Source organism: Silurus aristotelis (genome assembly GCF_946808225.1).
Source record: "Silurus aristotelis genome assembly, chromosome: 25".
Classification (NCBI taxonomy): Eukaryota; Metazoa; Chordata; class Actinopteri; order Siluriformes; family Siluridae; genus Silurus; species Silurus aristotelis.
Genome location: NC_139598.1, coordinates 7,048,377 through 7,070,561, shown reverse-complemented (window position 1 = coordinate 7,070,561; position 22,185 = coordinate 7,048,377). Strand labels below are relative to the sequence as shown.

Sequence of the window (22,185 nt, the reverse complement as noted above, 5' to 3'; positions counted from 1 at the left end):
CAGTACACAGCACAAACGAAATGGAACAGCTTTGGATAAATATCTGCGGGAACATGGTGTTCTGTTCGGTTCTTTTGCAGGTAGGACTAAAAACTAAGGTTGTGTTCACACGGAAGCACAGATCTGACTGATTCCTTACAGGATGATGAACTCCTGATTTGACAGTTTGCACTGCTCACACTGGCTGGTAAACGATATACAATTCATGCATGTTTCTAGGCTTACCTGTCGCTGCAGGTGGAGAGCTCACAGTGAGACTCTGTAAACTCCCATTCCTGAGCAGAGATGGAGATTTCTGATTGGTCAGGCCACCCGTTCCAGTTCCTCCCACAGTCACATTGCTAATGCTAGTGCTGCTATTTCTACCCACAATGGAGGACGAAGAAGGCGAGAGCGAGGAAGAGGAAGGCAAAGCCGTGCCGGTAATCTCCGGCGCCTCTGGAGTTTTGTTCTCCTGAGTGGTGGTAAAGCAGGGCCCATAGCGGTTCCTCCAGTTCCCTCTCTTTTTCTTCTTTACTCCTTCCTCTCCAGTAGACGAAGACGAAGCAGCGGAGGAAGAGGAGGATGAAGAGGAAGGCTGGGGCCGTTTATAACCAGCTGATGCCAGCTCCCCGCTGCCAGAGTGCGAATTTTCGTAATGCTTCAAGTTTTGGGGGAGGGGCACGAGAGCACTAAAGGTGTTGAGGGCCACCATTCCATCAGAAGTTCCACTCTCGGCCCCGCCTTTGACGAGGCGACTGAATGAGGACTGGGTGTACGTGTCTCCGCTCCTCAAGTTCGAATCTGTGAAGCTGATGAAATCAGAGCTGGGCTGAACCACCGAGCTGCTGGAGGACGTCTTGTTGCTTCCACCAGCCAACATAAGACCTGAAATGAATAAGGCAATGTGAGATTCCTCAAGAGCTGGATGCAGTGTGGATGTAAATATAAACATTACAACATAAAAACAATTTACACGCTCCCATGAATTACGCTTCCTTAGGTGAGGTAGTGAATGCAATTTTTATGCCCTGTCTAAGTTTTCATTCTGCCACACACACACACGCACTCTAAGCCTTACAAAAGATTACAGTAGCAGCAGCCAGAGAGACAACAGTCTTATCACACACACACACACACACACACACACACACACACACACACACACACACACACACACACACACACACACACACACACACACACACACACACTACTCTGTCCTTCATCCAGCCATGTCATAACATACTCAGTCAACTGTCTCAAACACACGCCATCCTCATGACTCACTGTTTCTGCGTTTCCTTTTGCATTAGGGGAACAGAAGACTGCTGCTTGATGCAATCATGTCTCAATTCAAAATTATTTTATAAGAAGAAAGAAAAACAGGCGTGGGGTTTGGTGGACAGGCGTTAACACGCGGGCGTGCCTGTTACTGTTATAGCGCATCTAGATCACTTTGTAATTTCGAACATTGCGGTCTGTAAAACCATCTTCAAAAATGTTTTACAATTATAAAACTTTGTTGTAAAAAAGACGTATCCCGTACAGTAGTCGCACAGTGCGCCAGCTGGTGGACATTAAGTTAATTAAGCATTGACTGCATTTATTTACAAATAAATCGCTTTTTATACCTATCTCGCGGTTCCTTGGAACGCATCATAGAGCGTCACTCTTCTCGACTTACAAACACTTTTCCGGTCCCTATCTATTTCGTAAGTCGGGGGCTACCTGTATCACTGTATCATTAATGTCAGTGTCAGATTATTCCATGTTCCCAGTTCAATCTGCCTTGCGTAAACAGTGCAGGCTGGTGGAGGTGGCATAATGGTGTGGGGAATAAATTCTTGGCATTTCTAACCATATGTGGTTCTTCCCCTTAATGTTGCCACAAAGTTAGAGGCACACAATTGTACAGGATGCCATGAAATGCGGCATTAAATATTCTCCTCATTTGAACTAGGATACGCAGACCCGTTCCTGCATGACAAAGCAATTCTCATAGTACTGAAGTGCAGAATAAAGCCTTACCTTGCTGAAAGGGGCTCGTCGTGGATGGGACGGTGGATGATGTAGCGATGGTGACGACGGGGCCATGAGATTTGCCCGGGTTGGACTTGCGACCCCGTGACCCTGAGCTGGAACTAGAGCTCGAGTGGCTGCTCGATTTTTTGCTCTTCCCCTCAGAGCTCTTGCTCTCTCTCTCAGAAGAGCCTCCATCTTTGGAGCTCGCAGTGGAGTGAGACGGCACTTCTTGGAAGTTGGCGTTGGTGAAACGTGCGCCTCCATCATCCATTCGCTTTTGGGACGAGGAGATTGACGAGACGCTCCCTCCGCTGCTGCTGCTATAGCTCTGAGAACATCAAACCGATGGAAAATTCACTAATATGAATACAATCTGAAACCAGTTTGGTGAAGCCACTAAACCAATAATCTTTTAAATAAATTCAGTCTTTCTGACTTCTTCTTCTTCTTTCGGCTGCTCCCATTAGGGGTCGCCACAGCGGATCATCCGTCTCCATACCACCCTGTCCTCTATATCTGCCTCTTTTACACCAACTACCTGCATGTCTTCCCTCACCACATCCATGAACCTCCTCCTTGGCCTTCCTCTTTTCCTCCTACCTGGTGGCTCCATCTTCAGCATTTTTCTACCAATATAATTCATGTCCCTTCTCTGCACATGTCCAAACCATCTCAATCTCGCCTCCCTCACCTTGTCACCACAACATCCTACATGTGCTGTCCCTCTAATAAACTCATTTCTAATCTTGTCCATCCTCGTCACTCCCAACGAAAACCTCAACATCTTCAGCTCTGCTACCTCCAGCTCCACCTCCTGTTTTTTACTCAATGCCACTGTCTCTAATCCATACAACATCGCAGGTCTCACCACAGTCCTATAAACTTTCCCTTTCATTCTTGCAGATACTCTTCTATCACAAATCACTCCTGTCACTCTTCTCCACCCACTCCACCCTGCCTGCACTCTTTTCTTTACTTCCCTAACACACTCTCCATTACTTTGCACTGTTGACCCCAGGTACCTGAACTCCTCCACCTTCTTCACCTCTTCACCCTGCAACCGCATCACTCCACTGCCCTCCCTCTCATCAGTCTTTCTGACTAAATATTACAAATATTTTATAATCCATCCTCAATATTAGGATCACACCAAACTATTGTTCATTTATTAAATCAATTTTAAATCATATTATATAAAATATCCACAGACATTGTACAAAATTTCACAAATTGTACTTCACCTATTTGGTTGTACACCTTAGTACCTTTATTGTGTATCTACAACCTAAACAACTGTCAATATGGTGTGCCTTTATCAATAACTGATGTAAATAATGGAAATAAAAGGAACATCAAGTTAATTATTGCTGCTGTACCAATAAAGCTTAATTAATCTACAGACAAAATAAAGGTTCACCATATGTGATAATACATACAAGTTATAATAGATACCCCCTTGATGGTATCACCCCAGCAATAAGAAAAAGTAAGTTTGGGGTACCTTTATTTTAAAGTTTGTGCAACTGGAAGCTTTTATCACCAAAACAAATTCCTTGTAAGTGCAAACATACTCGGCAACACAGCTCTTTCTGATTGAGTGTGTAGACTGCTAAGCTAATCGAGTGGTCGCGATCCGAGATTAAACCAACGTTTGGCTTCAGGCTATCTGACTGTGTAATTACAACTATTTTCCACATCTGGTCATCATGCTTTTCTGAAGTATTGCTGTTGTCAATAACAACACTTACTGACAACATCAGTCACCACTAGGCTTGATACGAAGTCACCATATCACTGCCACCTGTTACATTTTCTTTGCAACTCAATTCTATAAATGTTATGTTAACCAAAAAGAACCAACGAAACACTAATATTTACAGTAGGATCTAAAAGCAAAAGTGGAAATTTGCCCACTGAAACAGATACTGTGATGCATGTTGTGCCATATGATACGATGCTAATTAAGCAATAAATATTGCACAGGACCGGTATGCTCCGCCCCATGTTTTAAGTTCAAGTACACTTGTAATCAGGATATGCAACAGTAAACAAAGTGGTTAAAGTGGTACACTGCTTTTGTGGACTGTGTAAGACTCACAAATGTAACACAATTTGCATGTTTTGCCAGTCAACACAATCTGGTATTGTGCAGAAAACTGGGCAAAGATGATATACACCGAACAGGCATAACTATATAACATTATAACATTAAGACCGGTGATGTGAATAACACTGATTATTCTTTCATCATGGCACCTGTTAGTGGGTAGGATATATATTAAACAACCAATGAAAGTTAATGTGTTAGAAGCATGAAAAATGGGAAAGCGTAAGGATTTGAGCAAGTTGAGGGTTGTCAGTATCTATCAAAAGTGGACCAAGGAATGAATAGTGGTGAACCAGCGGCAGGGTCATGAGTGGCCGATGTTTACTGGTGCACATGGAGAGCGAAGACTGGCCCATGTGGTCCGATCCAAAAAACAAGCTCCTGTAGCTCAAATTCCTGAAGAAGTTAATGCTGTTAAGGCTTGATGGGTCAGGACTGTTTTGGCCAACACAATATTTGGCGGGTGGTCATAATGTTATGCCTAAACGGTGGCCATAAAATTTTGCCTGATAGGTGTAAAAAAAATTTTTTTATATTATTATTATGTAATGACATCATCAGGGTGACGCAATAGCTTGCAAAAGCCAGGTTAACATCTGCTGCCAAATACCTAATTGTAATAAAAATATAAATATAATCTAAATTCCATCTTTATGAAAAAAGTGATATTCTTTAATTAAGTTAATCTTCTTATTTCATATATAAATATGAATTGAAATTTATTCAGCCGTCACTTTAATCCAAACACATTTCTGACTGTTTGAGAACGCTGAGCATTTGGGTGTAAATCTCTGGGGGTGTCACAGACAGGTCGTCTCTCTTAAACAAAAAACAAGAAGGAAAAAAGTCTAACGTGTGGCCTCACCTTCTCTGACGTAACCATCAAGGCTGGAACAAGGGAAGGCGAGAGCTCCAGAGATTTTTTGTGTTTGGGTTTGTGACGGTCTCGCTCTTTGTGTTTCTGCAGGAATGAAGGAAGAGCACAAAGAGCAAGGAGCTTTAAATCAAGCACACATTCAAGAGTAGTTCTGTGAGTGGCAAAAAAAAAAAACTGATTGATGGAATGTGTAGAATCTTGAAGTAAGACACCTGAAGGAAGCATAAGGAGGTGAGAACGCTCAAACAGATGTGCTTTAGTCGGAACGATTCAATGCTCCGAGTGCATTTGGCCTGAACAGGAACCTTCTACACGACAGCAGATGGAGAGATTTTAATGATGAGAAAGATGAATTATATGATTCCTTCAGGAAGTGCGAGGCTTTGCCCTATTTCAGCCTAAACATGGACTGCGGCAGCTCAATTTACACCCCGGCTCGGTGGCGCGCAAAGTAAAGCTCCATTTTCGCCCGGGAAGGAGGAGCGAGAACAAATTTACACCTCCTGCTCCAAGCAAACACCTCCAACCTCCTCGCTTTCTGATCTTAAACGAAGAGCTGTGAAAAGATGAAGCCATCCTGAAAGATGCCGAAACCGTATTTACACCTTTGCCACATGTACCCGGGCATTCTTTCTTTCTTTCTTTTTTATTTTAATTTTATCCAACAGACACCTGAATGAACTTATAGGATGCGAACAGTTTATACTGCTTTTCTGTATGATAATGACTGGCCTGCCCTGATTGGTAGGAAATTAAAAGGTGCCTCTATTTCCTCTGAGACTATAGCAATTTCTGCTACAGGGGGATTTTAAATGTCATTTCGTGCCCCTCAAAATTGGTGTTTTTACCAATTGCTTTTTAAATATAAAAAGAAAGAAATTTAATGCAATCCATGTACATAAATGTTAATATAAACATGGACACGGTAAATCTTTAACATGTAGAAAATATGCTATAAATTTGGGGGGGGGGGGGGGGGGGCGTATGCTATATGTTGCCGCAAATAAGAATTAAAAAAATATATACATTTTACAAAAGGATATAGAATATTTTTATTTTTTTTGGAGAGTTTATATTATTTTTTCTCTAATTATATCCCCATTTTGAGATCTTTTGGTTATCTGCAAAGTCTGGACAAAAATATTTTTTGCAATTCTTGTTTGCCAGCTTTGCCATCAAATAAATTTTCATATTACATTTCGTGGGGGAAAAATTTAATTTCCCCATTTTAATTTTTTTATTTTTTCCCCTCACAGAAGCGTCTCACAATGCAATGATTTTAAATTTTGTTGATAACTGGACAAAGAAAAAATGTGATTCAATAAGGTTTTTGTACAGCTTGGGGTTTTTTTTACACAAAATTTCCTCACAAAGTGGCTTAAGATAAATATAAATTCTGAATATAAATCTTGAAGGTAAAAAATTTCGTCAGCCTCCCAGAGGTGAAATTGGTAGGAGACAACAAGAAAACATCTTCCGATTAAAAATCTTAATGTGTGTAACACGCCATGGTGCAAAATCATTTCTCCTCAAGACCTGCATGAAAGTAAAAAAATCTAATTGTGTAAGACAGAACTTGTGAGTTTATGTTTAATGAATATGAGCATTCGGAGACAATCCTGGGTTCATTATAAACAAACTATCAGTGTGGTGTCCCTTTGAACCTGCCTTGACCTAAAGAATTGGAGGAATCTTGTACCAAAGTAATTCATCTGAAAAGTTATTATTGTTAACATGTGTTCAAATTTGCCCAATCGATGGCACTTGAGGTCTTGAGTGGCGTACGACAAAGTTTTGAGGGCGGTTCAGACTGTCATCAATCACGTTGCCAAATAAAGCATATAAAGTGTTTAATGGAATAAGACAGAGTTTCCAGACTTCAGACTTCAAAGTGGAAAAAGAAAACAGAATACCTAAAAGATGCCTTATGTCCCTCTCTCTCCTTAGTCAAAGCATAAAATTAGCAAAGAAATGTTTGGTGAAATCTGGTTCTGAAACCACTAGGTTAATCTAGTGATTCATTATTAAGGGGATTTACTACTGGAAAGCACTTCGTTTTGGAGAAGTAGCTTCTAGTAGATTTCACCCAGGAAACAGACAAAATGCACACTGATTAATGAACATGTAACACTTAGCAGAAGAAAAGGACACTTAAGGCAAAAAGAGAACGTGAATAGCGAGAAATTCTAAATACCTCATACTTTTTAAAACATAATATTTGCATCGGGGAAGAAAAGCAGACATTTCTAAATATTATAAATAAATGTTGTAATACTACGAGAAAACAAAAAAAACAAAACATGAAAGAGCAGGAAGCTAGCAAGCAGAAAAATCTCAATATTTAGCTGGTTCTCAGACGTGAGACTTTTCCCTGAATGTTGGGCGCAAATGAAGAGACTGTGTGAGAAAAATAGGATGTACATATCGTGGAAAGTTTTCACGCATTTATTTGAATATTAAGCAGTTCATTATCCGTGTTAGCCACTTCCTGATAAAACGGTTTTTTACAGCACATAATAAGATCATGGTTGAAGATTATCATCGCACAAGATATTGTAAATAACAAAATCAGCTTCTTTCCTGCTAAAGTAGGCTACAGATCAAAATTAGTTTATCTAATATAGCATGAGGGACTACAATTCTGAACATAGAATTAACATTTTTCCTTAACCATAGCCAGCAATAATTTGCATGTTGAATATCAAATTATTGATTATTTTGGGCAAATGCTTAATGCATGCTTAGTTTTACTGATCAATACCTGCCGCAGTTAAAAAAACAAACAAACAAACAAAAAAAAAAAAACATTACAACACACACACACACACACACACACACACACACACACACACACACACACACACACACACACACACACACACACACACACACACACACACACGCTTCTTTATCCCCACCCACAAGCAACAGATTCAAGAGCTCCAGAATCCAGAAAAAAAATTACACCACCAAGCTAGAATGATCAGAATTGTAAATATGTAGAGCAGCGTGTGTGTGTGTGTGTGTGTGTGTGTGTGTGTGTGTGTGTGTGTGTGTGTTATTCCCAGATGCCACTCTTCTAGCACATCTGAACTGCCTGCAAATTGAGAAGCTTTTAGCTGCTATTGTTGTTTTGCCCTGGGGCTTGGAATTAGCTAGGTATACATCTGAGCCCCATGACCTTTGACCTTTGAGAAGAGGTAGGGTGCAAGGGGAGAGGGGTGTGCAGGGTTCCCTTTACTAATGCAAATCAGGCACGGTAACAATAGCAGGGGCAGAGACCAGGGCTCTCCATGAAGAGGAAGTTGGAAAGAGAGAGAGAGAGAGAGAAAAAAAACGCTGCTTCAGCAAGCCATCGTGGAAAAAAAAAGGGTCACATCAGAAAAGCCAGAAATAAATAAATGACCAGACATACAAACAAGATCATAAGATCCATCACACAGAAACAACATGTCTAGAGATGTCCGATGCGCATCGACCATTTTTCTAAAATGCCTAAACTTGGCGCTCGGAAAAATGGGTACCTATTTTTAACAAGTATATATGTGCATGTAATGGCACTTTAATCAGACCACAATGTTTACAAGTAAACAGTAAATATTAGTGCCATCACCTAAACAAAATCTCATTCCAATTATTCAAAATGGCCAGCATTACATATTGCACAGATACTCTTTAAAATACATTCACACACCCACCCACACACATAAACAAAATATTCCTCAAGTGTTTAAACAGGGATTATCTTCCATAAGGGTGGGGTGGGGGAGGTCGAGGCCAAAATCTATAAATCCTCCCCCTCCACAAAAAAAAAAAAGGATAAATAAACGAACGTATAAATAGGAATAAAAGTGTTTGCGTTGACTGCACTAACTCAGGCAAAGGAGCAACAAAAAAATGTAATCAAGGAGTCAAAAAGACAAAAATAAATAAATAAATAAATAAATGAATAAATAAATAAATAGTCAAAATGAATGAAGAGGATGTGCATGTGAAAGACCTGAATGACGCTTGGATAAACCTGATATGCTCTTTCACACATTTTACACTATGAGTGTAATAATCAGGTGTGTTTTTTTTTTACTAACAAAACCTAATAATGCACAACATGATGCTGTTGTCTGTCTGTCTGTCTGTCTGATGTATAGGCATGTGCTGAGACATATTTCATCCCTTCAATAGTACATTTTGAAATCAACCATTGCTCGGTTGTCTTTTACACAGTTAAGGGAATTATGGGATTGCCTTCTCAGAAGAGGACGCTCTTCAACGGCTGGTCCAAAATAAGGTACTTTAGAAGCATTGTTCATAAAGAGGGGCCTGGGGACAAGCAAAGGAAATAAAGCACAGCCGGGGTCTGATCGTGGTAGTTCTTACAATCATGACTGATCTGACTAACTTAAATCACTTATATAAGAGAAGTAGTAGCTCCGGGAATTTACATTACAAGACGTATGGCTCAACAGCAAACTCAAATATTATTGCGCATTACATTGGTAAAATAAGTTATCTTGTTCATAAAAAATGAGAACTACATGTACTGTGGGGAATTTATTTACCGTTATCTGGGGATCACACCCAACCTAAACAGCCTAAATAAAATCTAAGAAGCTTGAAGAGATTCGGCAATGAAAATGATAATGATAAAAAGATTAATAGTCCGGAGATCATCCGGAGATATCAGCAGCACACGCCTATTCAGACAAAAGTGTTACTCGTTCGTTCTGCGCGTTCTTGTGTTCGTCAAAATTCGCTGGAACTAATAAATAATTACCTGTAAACACTGATGACACGAATTTCCCCAGAACTAACAGGCATGTCTGATTATTTTTGGTGAATAGACAATTCTCCGTAATGACCGTCGCTCGTAGTGCCAAATTGCTAATCGCTGGAATGGCGCGCTTGAAACACGGAGCCAGGCGGGGGGAAACCCGGGGGCAACGCTCTCGGCACAGAGTGACCGAGGTACGTTTCCTTTACATGGATTTTAATCGGGGCAATGCTTGTTCGCGGTTAATTGCTAGACTTTAAGCAGCAAGGGTTTAGCTCATAGGCTGAATGTGCACGGAAAAGGGCATATCAGTGACGCATGGCTGATGGAAGGGAAAGCGTGGAGGCTGCCTTACCTTCTTCTCCTTGTCATGGTGTTTATCCAAAGAGTGAGAGGAAGAATCGCTTAAGCTTTGAGCCCTACTACCACGGCCTTTGCTCCTTCTCTAAAAGGTGAAAGAGGAACTTCGAGTTACTATATCAAAATCTGTCCAGTTCACTTTGTTCTCTTGTGTAGTATAGAGAAAATCTGTTACTGAAGTCAAAAAAGCCAAAAAGAAAAAAAAAGAAAGAAAAAAAACAATGTCATGATCAGCACCTAATAATATAGTTTCTGGAGAATAACAAAGATGTACCTAGCACCTAATACTTCCCCACAAAGGTGATTTAAAGATAACTCATGATAGCATGAGCAGCTGAAAATGCGCTATACTTTTGTTTAACAAACTTACGTGCCCAAAATTCTTGATTTCTGACAATCTGCATAATGTGATCAAAATGAAAAACTGCACTCGGCCAGGCTGCCATGGTACGTCAATGTATGTTTCTTATACTGATCAGCTGATACAACAAAAATGAGTCTCACAACAGACAAGCGGATAATGATGAAGCTCATGTAAGTGTCTATATTTTCTGAAAATAAAAAAATATATATAAAAATCAATAAATCAATCAATCAATAAATAAATAAATAAATAAATAAATAAATAAATTAATAAATTAATTTTTTTAGCTCAGATGACAATGATCGAACAAAATACTGGCACTTTTTTCCTCCGGTTAAAAAAAATTATAACCAAAATAAAATAAATAAATAAAAAAGAAAGAAAGAAAGAAAGAAAGAAAGAAAAATGTTTCACTGTCACTGAGTGGTAAACCTGTAAGAACTGCTGATCAATGTGCATTAATTGTGCCAAAACAAATTGCTCTTGTATTTTAAATGGAACCATTGGGACTATTATCAGAAGCTGCCAGAGGTGTTATTATCGAGCTTATTTGCATATCACAGCCTTTATGTGATATATTGTGTGGCTTCTATTCACTAATACTACTAGGAATATTTGGCATGGTTACCAAAATGTTTAGATCATGAGGTTTATTATAACATTTTTATATTACAGTTTACATTATTATTAATATTAATATTATTATTATTAGAGAATTGTTTATATTCTTTGTTATTGCATTTTTTATTTGTCACAAGCATTTGTTTTTGTTTAGAATTTGGATAGTAGATTTTTGTGTTCACTGCTGATCAATGTGCCTGAAGCACAATATAAAAAATAAAAAGGCAAAGTTTCCCTCTTAAGCCTAACATGCCCAAAACATTGTGAATGTCTTAAAAACAAAACAAAAGATCTAAATTGTAATTACATTTGCCCAAAGTTAGAAACCGTAGCAGATTGAGACCTGTGGATTGGTAAATGTAAACATGGACACAAGATAAGAAGTGTGTTCCTGCTCAAGGGTTGTAAATGAATAAACAATTATTATTTCCAATTAAGTTCCAATTTTCTATAAGAGTCCAGAATGTAAATGAGACATTAATATTATAAAACTAAAAAAAATTAAATTAATATCAATCATTGAACAGTGAATAATTGTGTGCTGGGTAAATAATATGATGTAGGAGAGCATCATTTGTTCTTTTAAGCACCATAAAGACCTTGATATATAAGTGAATTAGTATAGAAATTTTTTTCTAAAATGCATTTTACCAAAGAAAAAAAAACCAATAATTCCTGACTTAGTCCAATTAAAAAAATAAACATTTTTTTGTTTGTTTTTTTTGCAAATTCTTTCTGATCCAGTTCCAGAGAAGTGCAGCACTGTTTAAAAAAAAAAATAAAAAAAATAAAAAAACCTTACTTTTCATTTAAATTCTTCACTTTCTTCATTTGAATAAAGACTTGTTTTTTGTTTCTATGCTTCATTATATCGAACATAGCTTGAGCATTGGTCAGTATTAGTAAGGGATCAATATAATACAGAATTAATAATAATAATAAACTGAAACAAATTCTGTCTACAATTCTGCTAAATTGAGTCCACCTAAAAAAATTGTTTATTATTTAAGATTGTCAAATTTCCTAATGCAAAAATATTCGACATGCTTCTACCCAGTCCTATCTTATTTTATTCTTTTTAATCCCAGGAAATGGCTGGTGACGTTAAATTTTTTATGTCAAACATCTTAATTGCAGCAAAAACTCTCCCCAAATGCAATTCTCCTCTAAAAGAAAATATTTTCTTTGGAATGTATTCCATCTACAGATGTACTAGTGCTCACAATTTACAGCAATACCTTTTAACACAAAGATCAGCCCCCAAAAAACAATAATTGAATACAGAAAAATAAAGAAATGCCTTCTGCTATTTGCCTGAACTGTTTGGACTGCACTGAAAAGCCAAACACACGGCGTTACTTCTCTGACGGTGCTTATTAGAAGGCCTTTTCCCCTCCTCCAGCACCTCTCAGAAGACCTGCAGTGTGAGAGGGGCCTTTGTTGGGTTGGAAGACGCTCTCCTCACACACACACACACACACACACACACACACACACACACACACACACACACACACACACACACACACACACACACACACACACACACACACACACACACACACACACACACGAGGGACAAATCTGCGAAGCAGCAGGGGGTTGTGGCTTCAAATCCCACTGCAGCTCTGGGGCTGGAGGACGTTACCCCCACCTATCATTCACTCACACACTCACACACACACAGGAGAGGCAGGAAGGAAAAGCACAGTGCTGCCACTCATCCTTCCCTGAAACTCTAGCCGTCTCTCGAAGCGAGGGATTAGGAGAGAGAGCAGGAAGAGGGGCACTGATGGAGGAGACAAAGGTTCAGAGAGCTGCTGCTGATTGTCAATGAGATTAAGGGGTTATGGGGGTAGGAAGGGATAGACACTGGGTCATTCTTGTGTGTGTGTGTGTGTGTGTGTGTGTGTGTCAGGGGGTTTGATTATGCCACAGCTCAGCTTTCAGCACCTGTAATTGAAAAGGGAGTTCAAGAAATTAAGAGTTATTCCTGATGAGCGTTTAAAAGGCTCGGTGTGCACACTTTAACGAGGGCCGTCAGAACACATCTACTCAAACACGAAAGCAATAAGCTTCTATTCCAGGCCTTGAATCAAACTTCTTGCTTAATTCTTTTCACTAGACATAAATATAAGCAAATATACGCATGTAGAAGGAAATCAACAAAGCGTGTGTAGTGATGTCCATCACATGTATGATTCAGCAAAAACGGCACCAGGTCGATTGTTTGCTTCTGATTGGCTGGCTGGTGTGTTATTCCATTTACCGTGTCTCTAAAGTAAACGGGGCGGCACGTAACCATGACAACAAGCAGAAGTAGCGCTCTAGACTTTAGTTTGCACTTTGCCGTCTCGTGGTGAACAAGGAGTTCGTTTTCTAATTAAAGATTTGAATTCGAATTTCAATTACAAATATAAATATCTATATACGCTACAGCATGGATGGGTTCTAATTGAAATGGGAGAAGAACTCGAAATGAGATGATATTCACAAAAGGTTAACTTTTTTTTTTTTTGGTTGTTTTTTTTACTTAAATTGGTTTGGTATTATTTACTACACATTGAACCAAAATTTAGAATATTTTAAGTCTAATACAAACTAGCACACGAGAACATAAATAAATGACAAAAAAAACAATTTATTGCTTGATTGAATGAACGAATGAAACAAGGAAGAAATTAAGGAAGGAAGGAAGGACAGAAGGATGGAAGGAAATAAGGAATAAATAATCATACAAAATTGGTAAGGAAATGAACCAAGCTCGCAGTATGGTAACTCAAAGGCTTAAACGATACAAAAGAAACAGAAAGAAATCATTCCAACAAGCGCAAAGATAAATCGTATTCAATCTAGACTATATCTGTTTTATGAAAAGCACTTGGCGTACTGACAATATCAAAGAGAAAAGCAGAACGTGTCAATTTCTACGCCGCCACAAGCCCCAAACGGAGGCAGGTTTCTTTGCTGTCTGCTTAATGCTACTCATTTCGATGAGATGAAATGCCACAAAGCACTTCAACAGCAGCACGAGGGTCCGATTTCTAGACATTTCTAACTTACACCTCAGACACAATGCTCATCATTGTAAAGTATCATTGTGATGCTGCAGTGTAATGTTCAAATGCGCTTTACTGTATTGTGTAAATATCGTCTAAGAATTGTTAACATTAACCTATATTAATAGTGTAATGTATATTAATAGTGTAACAATCCAATGACTTGAAGCTACATATCACTTAAGAGAGACTAAAAAGTCTAATATTATTTCTAAATTAATATTAGAAAAGGATGAAGAAATGGTATAAAAACAAAGACCTTCGTTTGATTTTTCAAACGTAGGCTAGTAAATCACTTCAAATTCAGGGGGAACAACAGAAAATTAGCCGAATGAATCAAAACATCAAATCATGTGAGAACCTGAAAAGGGCACTAAAGTTATAAATTCACCCTTTAGCACTGTAATGCTGCTTTAAAACAAAACACTATACTATAGAAATTGATCATTACAATTACTGGGCAGTTTATTTGTTTATCTGCGAGTTACATATTTTGATGCGAACGATTTGGATTCGCGTGTTGAAAAAAGCTTGTGAACAAAAGCACTATGTTCCTGCAATACGACGCTTCCTATCTCGACATATAGCTGGAAATGGATATTTAATGTAGTGTAACATAATAATGCAGTGCACATGAATGAAGTTTTTAAAAACAATATAAAAAGACCATTTTCCGCATTTTGGTTCCTTCTTATATCGTATGTAAAGTCGAAAACGGAATCGGGGAAGGTTGTAGTATTTATATAATAGTATAGTAATGTTGTCAATAAATCAGTCTTGGTCAATAGCTAACAATCCAGTAGAGTGAAAACTACCATGTGCTTCCTAGAGGACATGTGAAATTACACGTTCTCGAACCGCTGGCCGTGCTACATCACCGAGGGTGGGTGAAAGGGGGGTGTGACATATATGGAAGGAAGTGCCATCCAGGCCATTACGGATACATGAGCTCACACGTGCGCATGATTGTCTTGTGTCGCTGTGATTGATAAAGGGGGGGAGTATGCCAAACCTCACTCCCTGTGAGAAAGCACTATATACTGATGTTACAATTACAAACCAAAATGGACGCGTAGATGAATGACTTATAAACATGCATGTGTTGATATTGAATTTCTACATGACTATAATTGATGGACACTTAGAAAGCTCCTTCCAATTTGTCCAAAATAGAAGAACTGTGTCTCTAAAACACTTAATCAAATGTGGCTACTTCTACAGTCAAATACATCACACACAGTGGTTCTTAAAAAGAATTGAAATGCTGCTAATTTTCATTTCCTACTGGATCGATTTACTTGCTCATTCCTTAAACAGCAAGTGCACACACACACACACACACCCAGCCCCACACACACGTACTCATACAACACAGCAGCCTCCCCACCTCCACTCGCTCACCACGCTGCTGTTCTGAACGACAGCGCGTTAAAGACGCCAGCTGCAGCAGAACAGAGCCGAGTCGGTTGATGAGGACAACAGCAGGCATGCTGTGTGCAAATACTTCATCTTCAAGGCAAATGAGCGCGGTGAACCAAAGGCTACCGGCAAGTCTGTATGCAAAAAGCTGCCTCATAACCAGCCCACGAAGAGTTTTAGAGAAAAGGCACTTTAAGTGTAGCGACAGTGTCAACTTTTAAGTCTCTGAAACAGGCAAGATGTCCAAGTAAACTGTAGGTTTCTATAAATATAAAGCTGCAGCTATCATAAGTTGAATCCTATGGAATGGAATCCCGTTTCTGCCACATAAAAAAAGTTTGGTTGCCTAATTCCGACTTTTTTTTCTCGCAATTCCGAATTTATCGCGACTTTGTTTCTCGTAAACATCCAACGTTTTTGGGTATACCCACCGGTAACCATGTTGTCAGCTTGAACTTTGATGCTGTTGGTGTATGAACGAGGGCTCCTCTGCATCTCCCCCAGAGCTGATTGTTGGACAGAGTTCTCTCCGAGGATCGGAGGCTTAGTTTTAACCCATGAGATGGTATTGATTTAAGCCCATTTCGTTTTCGTAACTACAGAGTGGGTAAAAAAAAAAGTCGGAATTGCGAGCAATAAAGTCGGAATTGCAAAAAAAAAAAAAAGTGGAATTAGGCAAACTTTTTTTAATGGGGCAAAATAGGCTTTAGCATGAATCTTCTCCACGCCGTGCTACATCACCGAGGGTGGGTGAGTGGGGGGTGTGACATATATGGAAGGAAGTGCCATCCAGGCCATAGATATATATCACAGTACATTGTCCTTACAGTATGCTGAAGAATTAATAGTGTAAGGAAGCTTAAGAAAAAGACTATGTATACTTTCAGTCTTTGATATATGAGCCAATGTTTGTGGACACCTGACCATAAGATTCACATGTGGTTTCTGAACATCTCATTCCACATTTAGTCCCCTGTTAATAATAACCTCCACTCTTCTGGGCAGATGTTCCACTAGATGTTGAAATGTTCAGCCACAAATAAATTAGTATAATCAGCAGTCAGCATTCCAATTCATCCCAATGGCGTTTAATTGGGTTGAGTTTAGAGCTCTGTAGCAGGCAAGGTTTTCCACTCCAACGCATGAAAACTATATCTTCATAGGGCTGGCTTTGTGCGCAGGGCCACGGTCATGCTGGAACGGGTTTGAGTCTCCTAGTTCAAGGCAAAAATGATTGCTGCCACATCCAAAGGCATTATATACAATTGTGTGCTTCAAATTCTGGGAAAATAACCACATATGGCTGGTAAAGTCAGGTGTCCCAATGTTTTTGTCTTTATAGTTCATCTTAATAATACACAGGCAAAAATGATTGTTGGTCAACTTTTCTTAAAATTTCCTCCTCAGTCTGCAATTGGAAGCAGCCATTCTTTGTAAGATCTTGAAGTAGGACAGCAGCCTTGTAAAGTCCATTATTTTGGACATATTTTGAGGCAGCGTACGTATATACATGTAGCCCATAAACCAGTTTACCATAAAAAGAAATACTCAGCAGACAGAACCGCCTCTCAGAGAGAATGTAAAAACAATAAAATGCATGAAAATGTAATATTGGTACATGCCTAAAAAAAGAACAAATACCTAATCTTGCTTCTTACCAGTTTGCTGTAATGGTACTTGCAGTAGCCACAGTATTTGACGTTGTCGGCGTCCGAGCCTTGCTCTTCGCACAGGAGGCCAGCAAACTGAGCGCTGCAGAGAAAAAAAAATGGAATAAACTGAACTAGTACAACAAAAAGTTAATTCAAGTCCTTTTTATACTCAAAAATTGCATTAGTATCTTCTACCTTATAAAAATGAAATGTAAAACAACCATAATTTACTTACTATACACACTATATGGAAAAAGGGGTTACAGTAAAAAAAAAAAAAAAAAAAAAACCTGGGCAAATTTCTTCAAAGGAGAAATATTTATACATAAATACCCTGAATTAGGGTTTTATATAGTTATATTAATAATATATAATTATTATATAACTATATAATTATATAATAATATATATTTTTAATGTTTTTTATTCAATTAATCAGATAAATTTTTTCTTTGTACTTTTTTTATCCGATTAATCTGAAAAAAATTAATAAATAAATCATCATCATCATAGTCCGATACAATTATTATCAAAATAATCATTGGTTGCAGCTCTAGACAAAATTATTGAGACACCCGACTTTTTCAGCCATAAGTGGTTCTTCACAAAGCCAGCTCCATGAAGATCTGGTTTACATGGTTTGGAGTGGAAGCTCTTGAGTGGCCTGCAATAGAGCTCTGACCTCAACCATACTGAACACCTTTGAGATTAACTGAAAAGCTGACTGTACCCCAGACCTTTACATCAGTACTTTACTAATGCCACAACACAAAATCCCATGGAACATCTTCCGAGAAGAGTGAAGGTTATTATAATGGCTGATTGCTACTAAATGTGAAACATAATTTGAGAAAGCACCTACAAATCGTATGGTCACAAGCTTTTGTCCATAGCGTATAAAACATACAAACTCTAAAAAACATTGTTAGGCATTGTTCATTGGTCTTTCTATAATAATTCAACATTAAAAATTTTTAAATGTATAATAATAATAATAATAGCGAGTCAGAGCTCACCTTTCCTGATTTTGATTCTTTTTTTAAATATGGATATTTTCCATAAATAAAACCCTAGAACTAGGTCAGCCAGTGTGGCCAAGGGTAAAAGACCCTTGTGAGACATCCCTTGACTCACCATGTGACGTGAAAAGCTTGGCGACAGCCGTGTTTGTTACAGGCCATGCAGGCACCAGTGGCTGCTTTACTCTCGCGGCCTTGCTCTTCACAAATGTAGCACGTCTGTAAGAACCAAAAGAGAAAAATATAAAATCAATACTAAGGCACACCCGAGAGCAAACGAGACAAAAAATAGAAGCACATTTTCATACCATACTGGCAGAACTCTCATCATTTACCATTTTAATACAATATTGTGATAAAAAAAACAAAAAAAAAACAGTCATCTATTTTAGGAGCAAGATGCTTAGATCAACTCAAGATTCTTTGGCGTCACTGTACTGAAACCCAACATATACGCTTATAACTCGCTTTATTAAAACGCCTATATGATCATTTGTGTAATTTATCTAGTTTTAGTGAATCTGTACCTACGAAAACTTTCAATTCCTGGTCTTGATTGACAGCAGTGGAACACAATTCTATCTCCTGCTGCTGTTAATTATATTCTGTGACTAAGCTGCGCTTCCTGACATGCATTTCTGCTCACCACGGTTGTCTAGAGTGGTTATTTGAGATCCCATTGCTTTTATATGATCATGAACCAGCGTGGCCATTCTACTCTGACCTCTCTCTTCAAACTAGTGTTTCTGGCCACATAATGTTATTCACCCCCCCCCCCAAAAAAAAAAAAAAAAAAAAAAAAAAAAAAAACTCTATACAAACTGTCGAGCCTGTAAAGTGTAAACAATTCTGGGAAACCAGCGAAATCTAAAATGGTCAAACCTGCCAGTGTGGCACCAACAACAACAAAGTTCACATCAGATGAGAGCTCATTGTACCTAATTTTGTATGATTTTATGCACTAATTTATGCACCGAGCTGCTGCCACTTGGCTGAACGAGCTAAATGAGCATCAGTACATGTGTACCGATTAAATAAACAATACAGTAAATAATAAAATAAACAAATAATCATGTCTCAGACAGGATCAATGATCCAATTTATTAAAAAGGTATTTTAGCAGTCAATTTGAAAGAATATTATTTGTTTGAACTGGGATACAAATACACAATCATTTTATTTAAACCTGAGGAACCTTCAACACATAGCTTCTGCCTGATCCGCGTCATATTGAGTCATTGCAGTCGTATCACAAATAAAGGAGCGATCCGATTCAAATTTGTTAATGTGCACTGTAATTTCATGGCTGTGGAAAGCTGCTGATGTGGTCTATGCAGTGCAGCTGCAAGAGGCAGAGCATGCTTACTGTGACAGCATCGACAATTTAACAAGCCTCTCCAAGGCCCGTCTTGGTAGCATGCCGATTATCGGGCGAATAATGACTACGCGGTTTAAAATTGGCTCGCAGTGAAGACTCAATTACCGAGAAAAGTGAAAGCGTTTCATCGCAGATTGAATATTTCAAGCATGAGATTAAACTTGCGCTCGTAACACATCACATGCAGTGTCACATATTGCTGACTGCTTGTTTCATCACACTGCCTGGGCTGGAAATAGTTCATACCGTGAATTTATCATATCGGGGATGAGAAATATGCAAAAAAGCACAAAATGATAATCGGCCAAACTAATATCACGGTTTTCTGTTTCGGCTTACTTCAGACAACGACATTAAACATTGGCATTAGCGCAAGGGTTTCCTTATACCGTTAAAGGAAGGGATATTTCATCTTTTGGAGTGTTTCAATTCCAATCAAAAGAAATGACTTCTTTTGTGACGTGCGCTATAACAGCATTCTAAGAACAATCCTTCTTTTACTTCTTACAAGCACTTTAACGCAGCCATTCTCAATTTGTTAAAGAAAAACTTAATGAAATAATTAACCCCTAGTGTATTTATACTACATAGCTTGTTTTCGTTGTATATTAATTACAGTAATAGCTACGATATTTTTAACAGATGGACACATCACTGCATTGACATTTCGGCTTCATGGAAAAAAAAAACAAAGCCATGATGCTGTTTTGTCATTTACAATCATTACATTTTAAATAAAATCCAAGACATCGCTAATTTCTTCTAATGAGCACTCATTAAACCTAATTTTGTATGCTGATGTGTGTAAAGTTTAGTGTAAGAATTCTACGAAAAAACTAACATGAAACCAAGCCAAAGACATTAAGTGGTATTGTATAATAACTCAAAGCCTAAGAAAATCAGTAGTGCCAGAATTGTATATGAAATATACAGTTTAATTCATTCATTCTCTTTTCTTTTATGGTTATGCACTGGAATTATAGACAGCCAACAAACAAAAGTGACACATAGAGCACGTTTACTCTCACTCCCCCCCCCCCCCCCCCCTTTAAGCCTCTAATGGTAACTATTCGGAGCCGAGATGACATAGTGAGCTCACCTTATTATAGCGCTCATGAGGGACAGACTGTAAAACAATGGGCTCCATGGTGGAGACGTTGGCAAATTCCACCTCGGGGATGTAGAGCGCACAAACCACATGAGCCCAGCCTTAAAGAGAGCAGAAAAACAAAATAACTGCTGTGTTATCGGGTCACTGTTCATTCCAGGCAACAGGTTATACAACACCAAATACTGCTAACAAATCAAAAAATTTATTATTTTCTCCCCCTCAACAAATACACCTTATTATAAGGATTTATAGTATAAACAAAAAGGTTCTGTAAAAAATGTAATATTTCAGCAGTTACCTTTGAAGCTTTCTTTTATTAGGTTAATAATATTAATGTTATAATATTAGATTTTAAATGATTCTTTTATTTAAATGTATAAATTAATAAAATAAAAATATATTTTTTGAATAATTTATTTAAATAAATGAATAAAAAAAAAGAAGAAAAAGAAACCCAAGTACACTGAGGGGGGGTCATAATTTTTAATTACATTTAATTTTAGATTTCAAATTTCAATATAAATATCAAATAAAGTTTGGCTCAGTGCAAGAAACATGCATCAATATCCTTTAAAACTTTTTATATAGTTAATTATTTGCTTCATTTTTTTTCGGTCATTTTTTATAGCACAATACAAAACCAAGAACCAAAATAATAACAATATATAAAAAAATTTATAAAAAATTTATAAATAAATAAATAAATAATAAATAAATAAATAAATACGTTAAAACAAAGTTAACAATCTTAATCTACATGAGAATATAAGGATTTTTTTATTCATCAGACTAATGAATTTTAACTGAAAACATCATACATTTATAAATGTACTACCGGCCCAATATGTCAAAATTTATATTTATAATTAAACAAATAATGGGTCAGAGAATTAGGAAGAATTAAAGAAATGTTCTTCTAAAAATCTCCTGTGGCCATTTACTCAAATATATATTTTTCAGTGAACTGTTTAAGAAATAGCTAGAAACAGTGAAATTTACTTGTTTACTCTTCTTGTGCGTAAAAGTCAAATCATAAATTTTTTTACAATTTCATTTTAAATTTAACACACGTCTGGGTTCGCAATTTTTTTTTTAACCGCTTACCAGTGCGGAATAAAGTATTTTCTTTCTGCCTGCAATGTTTACCCCCAAAGCTTACACATGTAAAGAAATCAAACAAAACTGCTAGCCCATTATGTCACTTGCCCTATTTGTTTAATTACCAATCATTTGTTAAAACCATTAAAAGCTTAATATTCAAAATTGGATCATTTGTTTTGCCCAGGAGTGTACACACATTCACAAATACACAAGTGTGGTGTGAAAAGCACATTTATGCCCAGATTTGGAAATCTATTATCTCAAACACCCTACTAGTTCCATCCCAGCAAAAAAAGCCAAACAAATCGATGTTTTGTTGGTATGTGTGCAACATAGTAATTT

General features: G+C 37.7%; 1 protein-coding gene across 10 annotated transcripts in view; it reads right to left on the bottom strand.

Moving 5' to 3' along the window:
• The window catches only part of mllt10 (MLLT10 histone lysine methyltransferase DOT1L cofactor), a 63,010-nt gene that overhangs the window by 26,628 nt on the left and 14,197 nt on the right, over positions 1 to 22,185 (bottom strand). For 4 of the 10 annotated variants that reach the window (XR_014531482.1, XM_083529140.1, XM_083529142.1 and 1 more), the window contains exons 4-10: positions 20,731 to 20,840; positions 18,369 to 18,472; positions 17,241 to 17,334; positions 10,115 to 10,204; positions 4,977 to 5,072; positions 2,011 to 2,332; positions 226 to 867 (exon numbers count right to left, since the gene is read on the bottom strand). Coding sequence is in view for 7 of the 10 variants with exons in the window: in XM_083529140.1 (XP_083385266.1) it covers positions 226 to 867; positions 2,011 to 2,332; positions 4,977 to 5,072; positions 10,115 to 10,204; positions 17,241 to 17,334; positions 18,369 to 18,472; positions 20,731 to 20,840 (1,458 nt within the window). In the remaining 3 variants the exon portion in view is untranslated. The remainder of the gene's footprint in view (positions 1 to 225; positions 868 to 2,010; positions 2,333 to 4,976; positions 5,073 to 10,114; positions 10,205 to 17,240; positions 17,335 to 18,368; positions 18,473 to 20,730; positions 20,841 to 22,185) is intronic. The other 6 variants (XR_014531480.1, XM_083529143.1, XM_083529144.1 and 3 more) reach the window with 2 other exon arrangements.